At 31.5% G+C, this 22,188-nt stretch overlaps 2 protein-coding genes and 1 long non-coding RNA gene across 3 annotated transcripts; 2 read left to right on the forward strand and 1 right to left on the reverse strand.

Moving 5' to 3' along the window:
* Positions 1-4,717: 4,717 nt before the first annotated feature.
* On the reverse strand, positions 4,718-6,314 carry LOC140919476 (uncharacterized). The gene is made up of 2 exons (XR_012162069.1): positions 5,941-6,314; positions 4,718-5,223 (listed from the first exon to the last, which is right to left on the reverse strand). It is a non-coding gene; the product is annotated as an uncharacterized lncRNA (long non-coding RNA).
* A 12,474-nt stretch (positions 6,315-18,788) lies between these two features.
* On the forward strand, positions 18,789-19,567 carry LOC140919413 (uncharacterized). The gene is made up of 2 exons (XM_073365424.1): positions 18,789-18,947; positions 19,079-19,567. The coding sequence occupies exons 1-2, from the start codon at positions 18,789-18,791 to the stop codon at positions 19,565-19,567; spliced, it is 648 nt and encodes a 215-aa protein (XP_073221525.1).
* A 48-nt stretch (positions 19,568-19,615) lies between these two features.
* LOC140919414 (uncharacterized) lies at positions 19,616-20,095 on the forward strand. Its single transcript, XM_073365425.1, has one exon. It carries the CDS (start codon positions 19,616-19,618, stop codon positions 20,093-20,095), a length of 480 nt encoding a protein of 159 aa, XP_073221526.1.
* Positions 20,096-22,188: the final 2,093 nt, after the last annotated feature.

Genomic DNA, 22,188 nt, shown 5'->3' on the forward strand with positions numbered 1-22,188 from the left:
CATAAATCAGAAACTGATACTAAGATTATATTAGAATCGATTGAGTAATCGATTATAGGTGTTTTGTTCAAACAACGAGATCAAAACAATCGATTGCTCAGTCGACGCATATTCATAGTCATAATCGATTTGGCAATGAGCCGAATTCTTCCTGTAACTCAAATATTTAGTTCAATCGATTTGTAAATCGATTTGGCTGATCACAGTGACTCAGACATTTTAATGCAATCGATTTGCCAATTGACTTGGCTGGTCACAGTGACTCCAATGTTTTAATCCAATCGATTTGCCAATCGACTTGACTAGTCACAGTGACTCCACTGTTCTAATCCAATTGATTTGGCTTGTTACAGTAGCTCAGCTATTTTGGTTGAAATCGATGTGCCAAGCAATTATGCAACATGTTTCTGATAAATGATTAACCAGTTCATTCTTTCAATCGATTACCTAATCGATTGCCACAAAACTTGCAGTTTAAGAAACTTAATTCAATTGATTGTCCAATCGATTTGGTTGATCACAGAACTCATTCCTGATGAAAAACTTTTTCACAATCGATTTGTCAATCGATTGATTCAGTAAGTGGTTGGTTATGTGAATCACAAATTCAATTACTCAATTGATGTCCCAATCGATTGTCCAATTGATTGGATTAAACCCAGAACTCAGGTTTCACTAAAAGCCTTTAAGTAATCGCTTTCCCAATCGATTTACTTAGTAAAAACTTTTGTTCTGAGTCAGACAATCGATTGCCCAATTGATTCATCAATTGACTTATCAGTTGATTGATTTACTTTCTTATTTTATGATTTCATTTTTACTTTGGCAAATACTTAAGTATGAAACTATAGTGATGAGTCTACTAAATAACTACTACAACCACTAATCACATTATACATATTTGCATCTTTCTCAAGCACATCCTCCAATTTTTGTTGATTCCTTGAGTTCCAAGCTTTTGCTCCAAGTGTATAGTGTTTGCTTGTTTTTTCCTGAAATGTTACTCAGTTCAACCTGTTAGATTTATCAAATGATACATGGACATTGTATGTTTGTTAATTATGTCAAAATCATGATCTAGAGGACTTATGTCTAACAATCCTAACTATTTAATAAACATCTACGCATAAAATTACCTAAATCTTATTCTCTCAAATACTCACTAAAAAACCATGAGTTTTTAGATAAATAAACAAAATATTTAAATGTAATATTTATAATTTATATGCTTAATTATTTATTTGGTCTCTGTGAATATAAGTTACTTTAAAATCAGTCTTTGCAAAAATTTGTTTTTGCTTTATACCCCTAGAAAATAAAAATATTTTTAATTTGGTATCGAAGTAACATTGTAAGTTAAAAATCACTGAAGTGTCTATTTTTTAAGTATTAGTAATATCATCAATTTATAGGCTTAAGTATTAGTAACATTTTAATCACCTCGTTATATTACCTACATCATCAAATTTTTTTAACTTAAAATGTTACTTAGAGACCAAATTAAATATTGAGGAATATATTCTTTGAGGATATTATTCTTGAAGATTTTGAATCAACATTTAAAATATATCAGCCTTTAAGACATATCTATATATATTTTTATAATTAATTCAACGTATCTTGATTTAAAAAGACAAATCTCAAAGGATGACATTTTCAGAGAATGGCATGCACTTATTCATTCAGAGGATAAGTCCATCTTTGTTGAGTAGATCATATTGAGATGTCTACTTCTCCTTGGTTTTGGGTTGAGATGACTGACTTTAGAAAATTTATTTTTTATTAGAACATTGACTTTATCTAAGTGTTGTTGTGATGTGTTGACCAAATTATCAACTCGGCTGCCATATTTATCAGACGCAAAATGATTAGAGAGAGCTTGTCTAATAAAATTATCAGAGGTGTGTTGAGAGCACGTTGATTAGAGATAGATTTTTCTTTAACATATTCTTTAGAGCCATTGTGCATTTTTCTTGAGTAATTATTTCTCTTTCTTTGTTTATCATAGGATTTAACTTTCAGAGTATTGACTTTAATATTGGCTTTATTCAAAGCTTTTTTCTTTGCTCTTAAGTTAAAGGATCAAAGAGGATGTTGATTCTTAATCACCTTTAGTCAGAGAGGCAGATTATTATTGTTGCGTTATTTTTCCTTATGGTAAGAAGGTCAATCGTTGAATCATGTTTCTTTTGTCTTTAATGTTTTGACTTTGATTGTAGATAAGTAGATGCTTGTTACAAAACTTCTTGCAACTTATATCATGACTCGCTCTATTATTAGGTGATAATATTGTGTTAAAAATATCTTAGACTATCATCTCGAATGTACTCATAGTTTATGTTACCTTAAAATAGATAGTCATTAATGTAAATATTTATCTTCTAACACAATTTGCACACTTATCAAATAGTTAAGGGATAATTCTTCTTATTGCTTTTGTTATCATCAAAACATCAATCATAGGATTGTAGCTAAAAACTACTTTTGCACTAACAATTTATGTGGTTAGAAATTTTGGAGATAAATTTGGAATTGAGATAATAGATTAATTAAGGGAAGGAGAAAACACTTTCCCCTCCCTAAAAAAGCAATTCACGGCCACCATCATCATCGTCTTACTATCACTTTCTTTTTTTCAAACACATCATCTTCTCTTGCTTCTCTCCAAACCTAAAAATTTTTCTTCATTTTTTTAGTAACTTAGAAGCCTCCAATCACAAAACCTCCAGCTAAAAAGTTGTTCCACTACTTGAGAAGATTGCAAAGAGCGAAGGATCGTTAGTTGAGGTAGTCATTTCTCACCGTGCTCTCTCAAACCTATAATTGTGCTTATATACGGGAAAAGTGTATTTTTTTTATGATTTGACCTTCAACCTTGCTTGTTTATTACTACTATTAGGGTTGTGCAAAAAAATCCGGTTATGTGGCCCAAATCCAAAATCGGATCCAAATTCATTTTAAATATTCGCTTAAAATCACATGGTTATAATTCGGTTTATTTATGAACCGATTGGATACCCACTTATGTTTTATATTTTGATTTGGTTTTTATCTGGTTTTTATCCACTCAACTCCCAAAAATCCTAAATCTCAAAAACACTAAAACAATTCTGATTTTGCCATCACTTCACCGACCTTCCACCTTTCAACAGCATTTTCCGACAATTTATTACCAACTTCATTAAGATATTACTAACTTCATTTAATCAATTACTTATTACTAGAGTTGTCAAAAAAGCTCTAAACTTCAAAGTCTCCTTTAAATTTTTTCTTACTAAGCCTCTAATATTAAGCCAATTTTTTAAAACTCCGACTCATTATTTCATTATTTTTTGTAGGCTTAAAGGAGGCGACTCATAAGCCCTCAATATTTTGTTAATTTTGAGTTTTTTTTTGAAAAACTTTTCAAATTTATTTTTTTCGAAAAACTATCAGAAAAAAATAAAAAAAAAAGTTTTCTTTTTCTTAACAAAATTTTAAATCGAATTTTTTCTCAAAAAATTTGCTGAGAAAAGTTTTAAAAATATTTATCGAAAAAAATGAATTTTTTTTCTCGAATTAAAAAAATTGTAAATTATTTTTTATCGTAAATATCAAAAATTTAAATTTTTTAAGAAAAAAATTATTTCTCGAAACAAAATAAAAACCGATTTTAAAATTAAATTTTTCGAAATTAGTTGCTTAATTAAAAACCGGTTATTTAACCATAACCAATTTTACAATTGGTTTTATAACTGGTTTTAAACCAAATAATGAATTTGGTTATAAATCTAAATCCATATATTGGTTTTAAAATGGATATGGTTTGGTTTTTTAAAAAAACCAACCATGCACAGCCCTAACTACTATTGTTCTTATTTGCGTTTATCACTATTATTTTTGTCTGGAGGGACGACCATCTCCTCGCAGGGATTATTGATTTGTGATGGCATGAGATAGGCATCACTTTATTGGATTGTACTAGTTTGTGAACGATTGTATATTTGTGATTCACCTTCATATAGAGAATTTTCACAACAATTAGGGTTTCAAACCATTACAAAGATTTGCATAAATTTCGTACGTAAAATATGGATTGTATCAATCTTCAAAAATCTTGATTCAACATTCAATACTTGTCCATAAATTTCTTTTGTGTATCTTGATAAAAGCGGTAGGAAATGTAAAGGATAAGTAACTTTGATGAGTAGAAGATGTTGAGTTATTGAGTTGTTCAAATTTTGGGCTCAAGGGATTTACTTGTAAGTTGTTGACTTTGAGTAAAGCGTTCACTTTTGTCAAATTCTTTTAAAGGCATAAGTATTTCAATGAGCTTTCTTTAATCAGATTCAGCAGAGGCGTATGATTAAAATCATATGAGTTGAAGATTATATTTCTTTCTAAAATGGAGCATCCAACACAGAGTCTTCAAGAACATCTATATTATAGAGTTTGCACAGTTAAACAAATTCATTAAAACATAAATTGTTCCCAAAAACTACTTTTGTTATTGTCAAAATAATTTAGGGTCATTGTTCTTCAAACCAACTTGGTTCTAACAATCTCCCCATTATTGATGATGACAAACATCTGTTTATGTGAATAATTTTTCTTTAAAAATAGTAAAATTTCTCCTAAACAAGAGCAAGATTAATAGATATACTAAAAAAAGTTTTGAAAGTGAAATAGTTCTCAAAATATATATACTCCTCATTTTGGCATCAGAAAACGAATGCAGTGAGACTAAAGAACAAAATTTTCATTAATAATGTAAAAGGGAAGGTTTACACAGAACATAAAAAAATAAAGAAAACAAAAGGCCTAGGGTATTATGAATATATTCTTCATTTTGGTCGTTTGTGACATAAACGCCTCATTCATAAATGGATAAGGGTCAAAGGTTGGTGCAGATAGAGCATCATATGAGCGTGTAGAGGAAAACACGCCAGATTCGGATATAGAAGAAACATTTGGTACTTCTAAAAGAGGAATCACCATTTGAAGAATGACTGCAAGAAACTACAATGGTGCTAGAGGAGTAACCACTGAATTTCCAGAGGATTAGAGACAAAGGGAGACACAACTTCATTTGAAATTTCTTATGATGTAGTAGTTAAAGTCTTCCCTGTCTGATTTTCATGTGCTTTCTGAAAATGCAAAACCCATAGGTAGAAGATCTCTGCAATATGTTGGGAATCACTTGAATTATGAGAAGCCAAAGGCCTTCCATACTTCATGTTCTCCCTTACCCAATTTATTACGAAGGTTAGAACTTGGTCCTACTAAGTTGAGACTTTATGAGGGTACAAACTACGAGCATTCATATTATAATCTTAATAGTAAAAGCATATATGAATGAATCTAGATTAGGAAAACTAGGAGATAAGGATGGAATGAAGAGTGAAAGGTCCTGGTGAATGGAATGGTCATGTTCAAAATTTGGTAGTTGTGTGTTAATAGCAGATGTGTTATCTAAAAATGTTTTAGAGACTAAATTATGAACAACTTGCAATGTTATCTCATATGCTATGTTAATGGGGTCCACAAGTAAGATTGAGTAAGGTCAAGGGTAGGAGAAGTTGGTGAGGTTTGGGTGTTTGTCTGAGTAGATGTTTGAGGAGGGTTATTATGTGGAGCTTGGGATATGGAGGTTGTGTTTGGTTGAGGTGAGGTTGAAAATTGACTATATAGAGGATATGGGTTTCTTTTGTAGCGAGAGATTTCCATGTTTTTCTCCAAAGCTTCTAAAATTTAATTGTCAGAGGTATCTTGAGTTAGACTTAGAGGTAAGTGATACATTGGTTGTGTTTATGGTTACCTAGTTTGGTAGTGCAGAGTTAATGAGGGTTCAAAAATGATTTGGTTTGAAGGTTGAAATGTTGTAGGGGTAAGGGATTAATGCATATCAGATTTTCTACTAATGTTAACAGAAGTAGAGGTAGACTTAGTAGTAGGAGTTACCTTAGGTCTTTTGCGGAGAATGAGGCTAGCTTCTTCCTTATTGGCATTTTTTTCTTCTTCTTCAGACACTGTTGACACCACTTTTTGTTGCCTTTTTCTCTTCTTTTCATATTCTTCTGAAGCTCTTGACAAAGGGAAACAAACAAAAAGACTTATTGACTTGAGTGGTATATCCTGATGTACTCTTGGATGACCTCCTTGTTGTCATCTTCAACGATTAGAGCATAAGAGTGTTCAACATTAAAGAGAATTTCTTAAGGCCCATTTGTCTAACCATAGAGCTTCTTAATTTCATTGTCTGAATTTATGATGTCCTTTGTAGAAATCAACATCATCTTGATGATATTGTTGATGTTGAATAAAGTAGAAGTAGAGAAAACCATTATCAAATGGTGTTCTCCAACTTCTTCCAAAGACTATCAAAGGAGTCCTCTTTAGCATGGTAGTGATAAGTCTTGAGTAGGATATGGTTTTGATTTTCCCAGACCTAGAATTGATGACATGCGATCTCATGTGTTCTAGAATTAGGTTTTGAGAGATGTTAAGCATCAATCCCTTGGGATCCTTGTTGATGTGGTCTATAGAGCTACCCTTGGGCATTGCACACCCAATCATAATCTTGAAAAGAACCTTGTACCTAGGCTTCAAGTAAACGACCTTGGTGTTAACCTTATGGTCTTCAAATAACTATTTGTTAATTTTGGTTACCCCAACCCTTTGATCATAACCACTCTCCATGAAGGAAGTTTGTAAAAGGTTCCTAAGTGCAAAACTATAGGAAATCATGTGAAAATAGTGAATGAATTATGAGTGTTTTTGTTTTTGTTAAAATGCTTTAAGTTTCTAAAAACTAATAGGGAAAAAAACTAACATGCACACTTAATAATCACAATACGATGTGTGTCAGGTTGCTAGATTAGACACAAATCAAGAAAACATTTCAAGTAACAAATTAAATTTTAATCAACCAGAGAGGCAGAGGGAAAACTTAATTTATCAGAGACAAACCATATGTATTTATCCAAAACAAACTGTTTTACCAGAGGACAAACAATCCATACAAAGATTAAAATATCACTCCTTTATAAATTGAATGTTTAAATTTTTCTTTATAAAGTTAAATCTATCTTCAACAAGGGGCTTGGTAAAATATTTGTTTGTACACTGATCAATGTTCAAAAATTTAATGTTTAAAATCTCCTTATGAATTGAGTCTCAGATGAAGTGATGTTTAATCTCTTTATGTTTTTCCCTCGAATGTAAAATATGATTTTTTTGTTAAATTGATAGCAAAAGTATTTGTTAGTGCAAAAGTGATTTAAGGTACAATTCTCTAGTTGATATTTTGATGATAACAAAATAAAAAAGAAAAACAATTATCCCCTAACTGTATTTGTTAAGTGTGTAGATTAAGTTAGAATAAAAAGAACTATATGAATGCCTATCTACTTTAAGGTAACATAAATTATGAGTAAATTAGAGATAATAATCAAAGTGTTTTTAATACAAAAGATATTATCACCTAATAAACAAGTAATTATGTTTACTAATAGAATAAGTCCTAATATAGCAATAAGAAGCATTGCAACAAGCATATGATAATCTATAGTCCGAGTCAATGCGTTTAAGACAAAGGAACTACAAGTCAATGATTGACCCTCTATAGATAAAGGAAAATAGCGTTACAATGATTATTTGCCTTTGACTAAAAACACATGTTGATTTTCTGACTCAAAGATCTAAAGAAGAAAGCTTTGAGTAAACCCTATAATAAAGTCAATGTTCTGGTACAAGCTAAATCCTGTAAAAAGAGAGAATTAACTAATCAAGTGCATAGTGACTCTGAAGAAACTGTTGAAGCAGTGTATGACTCTATTAAACACGCTCTAAACGCGCCTCAGATGAAATTAATGGCACAAGATCACTCTGATTATTATGGTCTTATAAATCTAGTTAACCAGTTAATTGTTGGTCAACACTCTGATACAGTCAACGCTCTGATAAGAAGTCAACATTCCACATCCTCTACTCATCATAGTGGACTTATCCTCTAACTAAAGAAACGCATGACATCCTATGATAGTGTCATCCTTTGAGATTTGTCCTCTTAAATCAAGATACGGTGAATAAATTATGAACATATATGGATATGTATTAAATGCTGGTTTGCCTTAAATGATGATTCAAGATCTTCAACAATAACATTCTCAACGAATAAGAAATGGGTAGAAATGGAACAATATGAAAGTGTCGTTGTGAGAATGAAAAAGTCAATATGTTAAGAATAATTTTTGTAAAATCCTAGAACCCATCAAAAGAAATAAAGAAATGAAAACTCCTCTCAATAGAGAGTTACTAGAATTGATGTGAATCTGTCAAAGTATTTTATACACTTGAATTGATATATGACTGGAAATGTAACACCCTATCAGTGGGAGTTAGAATTCTAGAAACAAACTTTGTGTCAATTCAAACAGAAATTGGAACTAATGTAAATTAGCTCGATAGTGGCAACAATTCTTTCATCCGTAAGAGGTACCCAAAAAGATATAATAATACTCATGAACCTCAAAAAAAGTTTGCTAGAAAGTTGAGAAGGATTCTAACGGCGACTTCTTGGAGAGGAATAAGAAAAATACTCAAAGCCAGAAGGTTATTGCTTCAATTGTGGCTTAAGACCTGGGCTATACTGAGGCAAAAACTCTTTATAAGGTGAGGACTAGATATAACAACAGTCTATTGTGAACTAGTTTAAAAATCCTTATGTCTCATATTTCTCTCTATCTCTTTCTCTCTCTCTCTCTCTCTCTCTCTCTCTATATATATATATATATATATATATATATATACATACATATATATACATACATATATCTGTTACTCTAATCTAAGTTCTTTATGATTCAACTTTATTTTACCAAGCCTATTTTATAATTGTAAGTTGAATGATTTGATAATGGACGTACTTTTTGATTATGCAATAAAAATTAACTTTTGGAAATGACAAAACGAAATTCAAACTTCATTTTTATGTGTCTTCTAGAACCTTCTATATTACCTCAAAAATAGGATTGCTACTCTCATTTATTATGTAATCTTTTAGTAAATGTTTCATCCACAACAATTGAGTGTTGTAACTAGCTACTAAAATGTATTATGCTTCTGCAATAGATAGAGCAATTATTCCTTGTCTTTTACTTGATCAGAAGATTATATTGTAACAAAGGAAAGTGCAACTTCCACTATTGCTCTTTATTTCTAGATTATCTCTAACATAGTCAATATTACAAAAACCTTCTAATCTTTACTCATAGGATTTCTCATAGGACAAACTAAGATTAGTGATACCTTTCAAATATCTTAAGATCCTTTCAATAGATATTAAATGCAATTCTTTAGGGTTATACTCAAATCATGCACACACAGACACAAACAAGAACAAAATATTAGGTATAGATGTAGTAAGATAGACGAGAGAACCAATCCTTATGTATACCTTTTGATATATCTTTTTATCTGATTCATCCTTATCAAGAGAATAAGTAGGATGCATGGGTATGAGCATGGGTTTTCATTCATCCATCTTAAACTTCTTAAGAATTTCATTGATATATTTACTTAGATGAATGTTTATACCTTCTAACCTTTGATTAATTTGAATTCCAAGGAAAAATTTAAGCTCTCCCATCATATTCATCTCAAACTCATTTTGCCTTGATTGAGAGAACTCTCCACATAGTTTAGTTTTAGTAGAACCATAAATTATATCATCAACATATAATTGAATGATGAAAAGATCATTTTTAGATTATTTTATAAACAAAGTAATGTCTATCCCGACCTCTTTCAAAACCATATTTAAAAGAAATTTTTTTAGTATGTCATACCAAGCTCTTGGAGTTTGTTCAAGAAAATATATAAAGATTTTTTCAATTTAAAGACATGGTATGGAAATTCATTATCTTCAAAACTAGGAGGTTGTCTAACCTCATTTCTCCATTTGTATAACCAATTAAAATTGTGTTTTTTCACGTCAAATTGATATAAAATAGTTTTATTAAAGGCTACAAATGAAAGTAAAATTCTAATTGCCTCAAACCTTGCCACAAACACAAAGGTTTGAATGTAATCAATACCTTGTTTCAGGCTATAGCCTTGACCTACAAGTCTAGCTTTATTTCTTTCCACTTAACCTTTTTCATATAACTTGTTTATGGAAATCCACCAGGTTCTAATAGGTTTCTTTTCTTTGGGTTTGGGAACTAGATTCCATACGTCATTCCTATTGAACTGGTTTAGTTGTTCTTGCACAAACTTGACATCATGTTAAGTGTGTTTGTATGTGCAAGATCTCAAGATGACCCTATAGAATCACATTTCGTTGTTGTTAAGAGAATCCTTAGATACCTAAAAGGCACTACCAACATTACCTTGTACTACAAGAAATATTTTGAGTACAAACTAAGTAGGTATTGTGATTCTGATTATGATGGAGATAAACTTGAGGGAAAAATCACAAGTGGAAACTGCACATTTCTAGGTGACAACTTAATCTCTTGGTCAAGTAAGAGACAAAGCTAAATTGCCATGTCAATAGCAAAAGTTGAGTACATTTCAGCAGTTGGTTGTGTCTCTCAACTACTTTGGATGAAACATCAACTACAAGACTACAAAATGCTAGAAACCAACATTCCCATTAATTCTAACAATCCTTATGCCATTTGCCTAACCAAAAACCATGTACTTCATTCTAGAGCTAAACACATAGAAACCAAACACCATTTCATTCAGGACTTTGTTCAAAAAGGTGTGCTTACTATCCAGTTCGTAGACACCAAACATGAATGGGTTGGCATATACACCATACCATTAGCTGAAGATAGGTTTGACTTCATCAAGAAAAACCTAAACCTTATTCTTTTACCTAATGGATGTTGCGTCAATCTTAGAGTAGTTTAGTTTCATACTTACGATAAATTTTATGTCTTACGTTTATGTTCTTTTTATCTATAAAAAAGAAAGGGCAAATTTAAAAATAAAAATAAAAAACATAATCAAGTTTCACTTTCAGGTCTTTTTGTATGATGACAAAAGGGGGAGAAGGATGTTTGATAATGTGGGGAGAAAAATTACATATATTTAGGGGGAGCCTTTAGTAAGGGAGAGTCAAAGTATTTAAAAGAAAAGTTGTTACCAAAAATACAACTTTTTCATCATAAAAAAAAAGGGAGATTGTTTGAACCAAGTTGGTTTTATACTTAGAATTTGGATGTTTACAAAAGTATTTTATGAGAACAATATATTTGACTTCTAAGAGTGTGAAAGAAGATTTGTATTTTTAAAGAAAACATGATATGGTCAAGATTGGAAGAAGATAAGATCATCTTCTTATCACAAGAATATATGAATTACTTACAAGAAGATTTGATATAGATTTATCTACAAGAAGATATTAATTATTTACAAAAGGATTTTATCAAGATTTATCTACAAGAAGATATGAATCATTTACGATAAGATTTGATCAAGATTTATCTACAAGAAAATATAAATTATTTACAAAGGATTTGATCAAGATTTATCACAAGAAGATATGAATTATTTATAAGAAGATATGATCAAGAATTGTTTACAAGAAGAAACACTCACAAGAAGATACATTTATTATTTGCAAAGATATGACTTAGATTTTGAAAAAATGCTGAATTGGACTTAGTCATATTCCAACTTGTGAAAGTTCAAGAACTGGTCTAACACTATGTTCACGCCTAGATCAAAGCAAATAATAGGAAGAAAGTTTTGTCTGAAGAATTTGCAGAAGAAATCTTAACAAAATGCGAACACTATCAAGCTAAAGAATTTACAATCTCAATCTTAACAAAATACGAACAATAACAATCTGAAGAATTTACAAACTCATTCTGAAAAAAATTCGAACATAATTGATCAAGGGGAACTACTCATATTGGATTAATAAATAATGAATTGGCTAATGAACATATTATCAAAAAACCTCTTGTTCAGAATTATTTTTGAATAAGATTTGTGTTGAATAAGCTAGAAATGAAGATACAATTGAGAATCAAACAATGACTAAATTAAAGCTCTAATTTTATCTATAAATAGATACTCAATGCTGAAGAAGAAGATCATCGAAAAATTTAAAAGAGTAGAATAACTCAAGCTTGAAATTCCAAATTCATCTTATAGTTCAAATATAGAAACACTTGTTTGAATGAAAAATATTTTCTAAGTTATAATTAGATTGTTAGAAGCAACTACTCAAGTTCGAAACTTTTGTATTCAAACCCTATAGTGGTGTTAGTGTGCTGTCAACAATTTAGGGTTATATGATTATGTGGAAAAAACATGGCTGGTAAAGTCAAGGTGTATGTGTTCCTCAAAAATTTGGGGTTGTCAGGTTGTTTGAGAAGACTGACTTGGGTGGTCAAATGCTTTGTAATTAGAGTTGTTGAATTAGTGGATTAAATCATTCTAAGTGAATGGACTAGATGTAGCCAAGTTAGTGGTGAACTAGGATAAATTACTTGTGTCACTTTATGATTTTATTCCTTAGTTTTGTTATTGCTTCCACTTCAAGTAAGTCTTCAAGTCAGAACCAATTTAATCAAATGAAAAAAGTTATTAATTTAGTCAAACACAATTTAACCCCCTTTCTCGTGCTTGCACCTTCATGAAAGACATTTTTTATTATGCACTTGTTTACATAAGGTAGTGAAGACCTTATGTGACTCATCCTTGTATTTATGGAAATTAACCCATGTTCATCTAGTATAATCGTCAACAATGACATGTCCATACTTCTTACCATTAACAGAGGCAGTTTTGATTGGACCAAAAAGATCTATATGTAAAAGCTCAAGAGATAAAGTTGTGGAAACAATGTTTTTAGAAGAAAATGACTTTTTAGTTTGTTTCCCTTTTTGGCAAGCCTCAGAAAACACCTATGATTTGTATTTAAGATTAGGCAAGCCTTTACCAAGGTTGACTTTGTTTAATTTTGAGATGAATCTCAAATTTGCATGGTCTAATCTCTTGTGCCAAATCAAATGTTCCTCGTTAACAAACACAAGACATTTAACCTCTTGTTTTTATAAGTTAAAAAGATTAATTTTGTAAAGATTGTTTTGCCTCTAAACTAGTAAAAAGAATATATCCATCAGTTTGATTGATTGCCTAAAGGATTTTTGACTAAAGACTTATAACCATTATCACTTGACTGACTTATGCTCAATAGGTTATGGTTTAGTCCTTTAACAAACATAATATTTTTAATAGAAGAAGAACCTTTACAAATTGTACCATGACCAACTATTTTTCCTTTCTGGTTTCCTCCGAATCCAAATGTTCCTCCGACCTTCAGAGTCAGGTCTTGGAACATAAACCTTTCTCTCATTTTTCCATGTTTTTAGCATAGGACAAGATACTTTATTGTGTCCTTTCTTTGAGCATACAACACATATAGTCGTAGGAGAAATAATATTTTATGTTAGTTCTTCAAACCTGGTTCCTCTTTTTCCATTTCTACTAACACCATAGATCATTGAAGCTTTCTCACTTCTATCTATGTTGTTTGCAATGAACTTTTGGAAAGATAATTTGTATTTGACTGAGTTAAAGATGTTATCCTCTAAGGGTTTTGAGACGTTTTCATTTGGAGTCACTTTCTCTCTCTTAAGTTTTTCAAATATTTTTCAATAGAGTTATATTTTTCAGTCAAATCATTATGGGCTTTTCTTAGAGTTTTCAGTTTTGAAGACACAAAATGATTGTTATTTAAAAACTCATTTAAAATAGTTATAAGCTCACTACCAGATAGATCAAACAATACCTTGTTTTCTTCATCATAGTCTGAATCAGAGTTACTATATATCAGCCATCAGTGCCATGTTTGCAAGCTCTTCATCATCAGAGGATTCATCAAAATTATCCCACGTAATCATACCTTTCTTCTTGGTCTTGGATTCTTTCTTATGACTTATTCTCTAAAGTTTTGGACATTCTGCCTAGAAGTGTCTAGGTTCCTTGCACTCGAAGCATGTGAATTTCTTCTTGTCATTACCTATTTCCTTGTTCTGGTGCTTGTTGAAGTCTTCTTGGGGAAAAGATCTCTTATTATGCCACATGCGCTGAATCTTCCTTGAGTTGAAGAATAATTCCTCAACCTCTGAATCTTTACTCTTATCCTTTGAATCTTCATCCGCTTAGAGCTTTGTTATCTTTGGATATGATAGCCAAAGACTTTTGCTTCTTCGTCGGCTTATCCTCTACTAGTTCAATCTCGTGAGATTAGATGGAACTAATCAGTTCTTCTAGATGAAGAATGTTTAGATCCTTTGTGTAACACCTTGGATTTTGATCCCAAACATTACTCACAAATATTTATTTCTTATAAAAATTACGACAATTTTTTTTAAGTAAAAATACTTAAACTACTATTCATTTAAATTATTAGTAACAATCACATTTATTTAATATTAACAAGAAAATATTTATTTAGAGGCCAAAACAAAGTAAATTCGATTATTCCTAACAAAAGGAAACTCGCTTTCATATTTTTTCCTGCTTTTAAACACTATGTTAAGAAAGATTAAAAATAAACTTAGAAATATTGCAACAAATCAATTATTACAAAATAGTCTTAAAAACTCATTTTTCTACCCCACATTCGCTGCATATCAATACTCATCAACTATTCTAGAATCTCCTCAAAGTCATTAGTACTTAAAATGTTGTTCTAAGGGTCAATTTATTTTCATCATCCATATCAAACTAAAGCTAAACATATGCAAAAATGACACAAAACAAATAAATGTAAAAAATTCCAATTTAAAAGAAAAAACACAAACCGTCAAATTGCATAACAAAAAACATAAGCACTTATGCATAATGCATGCTTCTAAAACCATAAGATCCGGATATAAAATATGTCACTAAGACAACTTCTACACAGAAAAATCACTCGTACCAATGAGGAAAATAAATCTGCCACTATGACAACTTCCCCGAAGATGTATATGTCATGACATGATGATATATTATCAAAAAGAAATATTCCCACGCATCCCACTAACATCATGTCATATGCATTCAAAAAGTCACTTTTTTCAAATCATCATCTTTTTCATAAATCACTAAGATCATATATCATATCATGAGAATGATATATTCATAGAAAAATAACCATAAAAATTATAATTTTCACCACATACACATAAAAATCGGAACTTCATTTCATATACATCATAAAAATTAAAACTTTAACATATATAACATGAAAATTCAAACTCCCACTCATATACATCATAAAAGATAAAACTTTATCACATATAACAAAAAAAAATTCAAAATTTATTTTATATTCATCATAAACACTAAAACTTTATCACATATAACATAAAAAATCAAACTTTACTCATAAAAATCGTATAATACATATCAAACTCAACGAAAAAAATTAGGATTTTATAATTTTAATCCATTAGTCTACATTTATTCATTTTAAAAGACAACCAGTCAGAAATATTTATTTCATGTCATCCAATCAACGGTCTAATTATAATTTGTGTGGAAAAAAGCCCTTATCTTGGGCGCTTTTCTTACTAGCACAAAGCTATAAGCCCCACTAAATTGTTTGCGAGAAAATGGAGTTCCAAGCTTTCAAGGTGAAGCCTCAACGTTAATGATGGAAGAACACCATAATGAAAAGAAATAAAGATGATGGGAATGGCCTCACCTTTTTTATGCACGAAAATGAGGAGAAAATTAAGGTAGAGGTTATTCTCTTGGACTTATAACTATTTGGTGAACAAACTAATGATTTTGGAGGTGTGAAGGTGATGGTGGCTATGGTTTCAGTAATCTTTTCTGATTACATAATCTTGTCCGTAAAGAGTTTGTGAGTTAGGATTTTGTTTTTCTTCTTATTATTACTAAGTATAGAAAAATTGTGGACTTTGGGAAATTTTAAGGTGGAGATTGGTGGATAGATAGTGTTTGGCATGAATGAATAATAGAAGGGAGGAAAATATCTTTTTTTTTTGTTAACAGTAGTCATAAAAATTGAAATCAAGTGAATTTAATCAAGTGAACCTAGTGTATTCAGTCACACATGAGGGGTAAGGGATATAGAGAGTGTGAGGTAGAAGTTAAGAGGGAAAGATTCCTTCCTAATTTATTTTGTGAAAGCATTCAAGACATAATTATTTCCTCAGAAAAATAAATATCAAATCTTATGGATTCCCAAACAAGTTTGTGTCCTATCCTGCCTTTTTTTCTTTCTAAGTTGGATGGTCCAAAAATATCTTCTACTCATTCATATGAGTTAGGTCACACACATATATATATATATATATATATATATATATATATATATATATATATATATATATATAACAACCATTTAAAAATAAATAACTAGTTTATTTCTTAAATTAATAAGAAAAAAAGGGCATTATTGTAATATTTGGACCGGTAATGGCATAATTTCAGCTATACATCTCAAATTGTAGTAAGTTGTTTTCTCACTTCTTAAAACACGATCCCTTTCTTCTTTTTCTCGCCGATCCCTTTCTTCTTCTTGTTATTTTCTTTCATCCTCCCAATCTTCATCTTCAACCTCTCATTTTCCTTATTTTCCTTCATTTTTCAAATCAGTTAAACCAAAAGCTTTTAGAGCCATTTTTAAACTTGCATGTCTCATCTGTTCATAACCAGATTCAACCAAGGAAGCAGTAAGGGACAATAACCCAAAAATGAAGAACTTGAGTAGAAGTGGCAATTCAGGAAAAAGGGGAGCTCAACAATCAATCTAATTAGAACATATTCTCCCTTATTACAAACAATGAGTTCCTATCATTATTTATTTAAGAAATTTCTTCAAAGACTTGTGCATGCATGTTAGTTTTGAGAAGTTTTTGTTGAAATTTCTTTCAATTAGATTGTTCAGAAATGTTTTAGGTGCATACATTTGGTTTTATTTAATAATGGATAGAAAATTCTATTTTTTTTAATCTCAAATATTCAATGCATGAGAGGTGTTTGATGAAAATACTGCGATAACGGCTGCAGGAGCTTTGTGGTATTTAAGTTTGGTTTTCTAAATAAAAACAAAACTATGTAAACGAGTCTTAGAATCAGATTTTTCATGAATTATTGATTTCGAATTTTGAGATGAGACCAACTATGTTGTGTTTATAGGTGAGTTCTTTTTATTAAAGGGTTTTTGTTGTTGTTGTTGTTGTTACGATTATGGATTTCATTTTCTGGAGTTGTTGAAAATAAGTTAGAACGTAGGCGGTTGTTTATGGTTGTGATGTTTGTGAATGAATTATCTATTAGGAAAAATTTAATTGTATGTGCATCACTACATTTAAGGTGATTATGCTTGTCGAGCACGATTTATGCTCGTTACCGCTGTTGTTGCCTCTGATGTGTGTTTGTGAAATTGTGTTATGTTATGCTAATTTCGTTTAGAATGATGATTTTAGGTGCTGAAATTTTTGAGTGAACTATTTTGGATTATTACAGATTAGGAGAATTAGAGTGCGATGAAATGAAATTTTGCATATAGGTGTTTTTTTTAAAACTGCATTCAAATGATTTTTTCATGACTTTTATGTTGTTATTAATTTCATGACTTTTATATGTTTACTATTTTTCATGACTTTGATGTGTTACTAATTTCATGACTCCAATGTTGCTTTTATATTCCTGACTATAATTTTTATTTTGAATTAAGGACTTAGGATTAAATTATTATGAGTTTCGTATATCACCTAAAGTTATTTATAATTGTTATGAATGAATAATGCATTTTATATATGACATAACAAGTGCACTTCATACAAAACATTTCAAGTTTTGTACAATATTATTAATCACGTCATGCATGGCCTTACTCACGGTGGGACATTTAGGTTATTCCAGGCATGGAATAACAGGTAAAGGAGAACAATCAGGACGCTGATTGGGGTTTGGTCAGACCACCTTTACCAATCAGGACTCAATATCTTGGTGACCCACATTAAGATATTGGACGACTTTTTCCTTATTCCAAAAGAAAAGATTTGAGGTCATGCATATATAGTTCAGAATAATATATATATATATATACACACATACATACACATATATATACATATATATAAATAGACATGTATAATAATAATAATAATGATTGTTTTTTTTTTCTTTTTGAGATGTATAACTACTTTTGTATGTTTTATACACTTTTATGAAAGAAACTCTTTGAGGTTGTTTTCCTCTTATTTATAGGGTTCACTGAGATATTTTATCTCATCCCAATTATTTTTTTTTTTTTAGCAACTGGAGGAACATGAGACATGAAAATTAGCATCAAAAGATCAGTTCCAAACTCCTGGACTTAGAATTTGATTCTTTTTGTTTTATGATGTAATCAGACAATCGTAGTTTGTTTTCAAGATGTAATATTTTATGAATCTACTAAACATGTTGTAAACTATATTTCTGAATGTAGTTTTCAGTTATGATGGTGATTCTAATTTACTATTAATTATTAATTACCTCTATTTTATTAAGGTGTGAGGGTCCAATTATCATATTCTAGACAAATGATAACGGGTCTTACATTTTGGTATCAGAGCCATGTCGATTCATTTGGACTATGGATTATGTGTTAGGAATTAGAATATCTTTGTTTTCCTATACATTCTCATTATCATTTCACCTAATATTAAGTCTGATCAACTTAGTATTTTGTGTATGGTATGCGGAATTATGGCTGAAGTATCTAGGATGAATCTTGCCCCTGAAGATAGCCCACTGTTGAACCATGGGAAAAGGTTATGGAAGCTATTCAAATGCAAGCAATGGCTACCCATAATCTGGTACAACAAATGGCAATGCAAAGAGATAGCACTGCAAATGCCAACATGGTGTTTTATGATTTTCTTAAGTTGCATCCTCCAACATTCCAGGGCGGCCACAATCCCTCAGAGGCTCAAGTTTGGTTGGATGAGTTAAAAAGGCATTTGAAGTAGTGCCTTGTACTGAAGAACAAAAAGTGGCATTTGCTGCCCATATACTAAAGGGTGGGGCAGAGTATTGATGGAGGAGTGCAAAGACTTATCTTCAGACTCAAGGAAATCATATGAATTGGGAACATTTTGAGGTGGCCTTTTTAGACAAGTATTATCCAAAAAGTTCCAGAAGACAAAAAGAGTTGGAGTTTGTGCACCTGCAACAAGGAGACATGTCTGTTGCAGAGTATGTTGTTAAGTTTGAAGAATTGGCTAGATTTTCTCCACATGCTCAATATGCACCCACAAAAGAATGGAAGATAAACCAATTCGAATGGGGATTGAGACCTGAAATCAGAGGGAACATAGGCCATATGGAGCTTACTAACTATTCTACTCTTGTACACAAGAGCTACATTGTTGAAGACAATTTAAAGAAGGTACAAGAGGAGAGACAAGTTAAGTGGCAACAAAAAAAAGAGTCTGGAAAATTTGGTCAACAATTGAAGGTAAAGACTCCCCAAGGAAAGGGAAAACAAGTACAGACATCTAGTTCCCCAAGAGCAAAGAAGTGCTTTAAGTGTGGCAGAGATCATGCGGGATAATGCTTGGTTGGAAAACAAGTCTGCTACTACTGCAAACAGCCTGGTCATATGGCTCCCTTTTGCCCAATACGCCAAAAACAAGCAGAGTCCAACCCAAACAAGTCTAACACTAGAAGGGCCTTTGCTCTCAATGCAAAGAAAGGTATGAATCATAATCTAATAACTGGCACTGGATTCATAAATGAAATTCCTTTAATTGTCATGTTTGACACTGGTGCATCCCATTCTTTCACCTCCTCTGATTTTGTTTTGCAACATAATCTTCTTGTACTTGAAATGCCTTATCCCTTAATTGTAAGCACTGCGTCTAAGAATTCAATAGAGACATCCTTAGTATGTCACCAGTGTCAAATCACTCTGTTTGATAGAGTTTTTCCAATAAACCTAGTCTGTTTGCCCCTTAAGGGCTTGGACATCATATTAGGAATGGATTGGATGTCTGGTCATTCAGAAACTTTGATTTGCCATGGTAGGAAAGTCATAATTCCTCCAAGAACTCCCCAACCAGAGGAAACCAAATACCGCTGATGACTCTTCATCATATGCATATTTTCCCACTGTTTTAGTCTTATTTATCCTCAATCATCAGTTAAATTAAGGATTTATTTGATACATTTTGTTGATTTTTGTTCTTTGAGTTAATAAAATTTTTTTTTGTTTTTATTTCGTTGATTAAGTAGGAATTTGTCGTAATTTTACATTGTGTTTTGTTTTAGTGCAGTGCTGAATTTTGGTGAAAAATCAACATGATATATGTGGAGTATTTCAGCCATATCTGGAGTTCTAGATGTCCAATTAGTGTCACTCCAAGTGCTAATGAAAGCTAAGATCCATATCTACAACTTTCATGAAGACACCGGGACCCCATTCAGACGTAAAGGATGAGAAACATGCAAAATACATCAGACAGTAGATGATGTGCGCCTGGAGCGCGCCGTGCGCGCCTGGAGCGCATTTCTCGTGTTTCAGTTCTGTCAACGCGCGCCTGGAGCACACCCTCCGCGCCTGGACCGCATTTCTCGTGTTTCAGTTCTGTCAACTCGCGCCTGGAGCACACCCTGCGCGCCTGGGGCGCGTGACGCGCATCAGCAATCATAAAAAAGCAAATTTTTACTGTTTATGGATCTTTTTGACTCTTGGGAACTTGGGAGACTTATGCCCTAGCATAAAAACTCAAAGACGGCCGTTTCTAACGCCATTGAAGCAGTTTTATCAAGAATCATCCATGAATCATTCTTGTAATTCTTCTTTAATCCTTATCTTTTGTATCTCTGTCATGAGTAACTAAACCCTATTTGTTAGGGATGAGTGTAACCAGATGAAACCCTTATTTTTCTGATTTGATTTCTAGTTATATGAATGAGTTTATTGAATTGTTTTTCTCATCCCTGTGCTTAATGCTTTTTATTGCTTGATCAACATTAAAATGTTCTACGATTTGTATTTTGAAACGGAAGTGGACTTTACAAATGCTTGAGATGAGAAATTCATGAATTTGTAGTCTAGGGATAGATGCAGGTCATGAAACCAATTAAATTAGTTGCAAAACAATAATTTACAAGAGAATTTCATTACGGTAATGCTTAATTCTAATCTTAAATCCACTAAGGAATTAGGGGTTACTTTGGAATTAAAGGTTCTGTCACTAAGACATTAGGGCAAGAATAATAAAGAGAATTCGATAATAATTCAATAAAGGAATTTAGTAACTAGGATCAAATTAGACACCAAGGTTGGATTCAAAGTGAAACTCATCCCTGACATTTTTCTCATTATAAAAGATCAATTTTATTATTGTTGTTAATTTCAAACATTATTTCAATCAACTTGGGAACCTTTTTGTTTAATTCTAGTAATCAAATATAATTCAATAGTAAAACACAATCCTTGAGTTCGACACTCGGTACTACCGTTTTATTATTACTTGCAACGATTCAGTACACTTGTTGAAACGATATCAAGTTTTTGGCGCCGTTGCCGGGGATTGCCACATCACTATTGAATTTAAATTATTTACTGAATTGAAATTTTTGCTCTGCAATAAAATTTTTTCTTTTATTTTATTTAAAAAAAAAATTAAAACTATTTGTTTTTACTTAATTATTTATTTTTCTTTATTTTAAACTCCTCATTACTCATAATCTGTCTAACCTTGTATGCGAGGTCAGTCCTCAGCTGAACTTATCTTTGATCCAGAAATTGAAAAAACAGCAAAGGCACATCGAAAGGTGGCTCGAGAAAGGATACAAAGGGAAAGACATTTAGTTGTTGAAGAAGAGGTTTTGGGTGATTCCGTCATAGTTACTGAGATGGCCGATCCACCACTACCAGAACATACTCTCAGCGAATATGGGAATCGAAATAGAAATCGTGCTCGATTGCCCATCCATAACCAACCGGTTACAGTCAACAAGTTTGAAATAAGTCCCGCTCTATACCGAGAGTTGAAGGAGATTCATTTTGTCGGTAGACATAACGAAGACGCCAATAGACATCTCACAAATTTCTTTGAATTATGTGAAACAGTGAAGGTGGACGGTTTGTTTGAGGAAGGCAAGAGAATGAAATTGTTCCCATTTTCATTAACGGAAGATGCTAAAGAGTGGCTTAATTCCTTTCCT

The sequence above is a fragment of the Cicer arietinum genome, chromosome 2 (genome assembly GCF_000331145.2).
Source record: "Cicer arietinum cultivar CDC Frontier isolate Library 1 chromosome 2, Cicar.CDCFrontier_v2.0, whole genome shotgun sequence".
NCBI lineage: Eukaryota > Viridiplantae > Streptophyta > Magnoliopsida > Fabales > Fabaceae > Cicer > Cicer arietinum.

What these genes read in the sequence shown, in the direction of transcription:
- LOC140919413 (XM_073365424.1), top strand. Translation starts at nt 18,789, where the DNA reads ATGGAAGCTATTCAAATGCAAGCAATGGCTACCCATAATCTGGTACAA. An exon ending in ACAATCCCTCAGAGGCTCAA is followed by an intron (nt 18,948 to 19,078) that starts GTTTGGTTGGAT and finishes ACTTATCTTCAG; the next exon opens with ACTCAAGGAAATCATATGAA.
- LOC140919414 (XM_073365425.1), top strand. Translation starts at nt 19,616, where the DNA reads ATGGCTCCCTTTTGCCCAATACGCCAAAAACAAGCAGAGTCCAACCCA.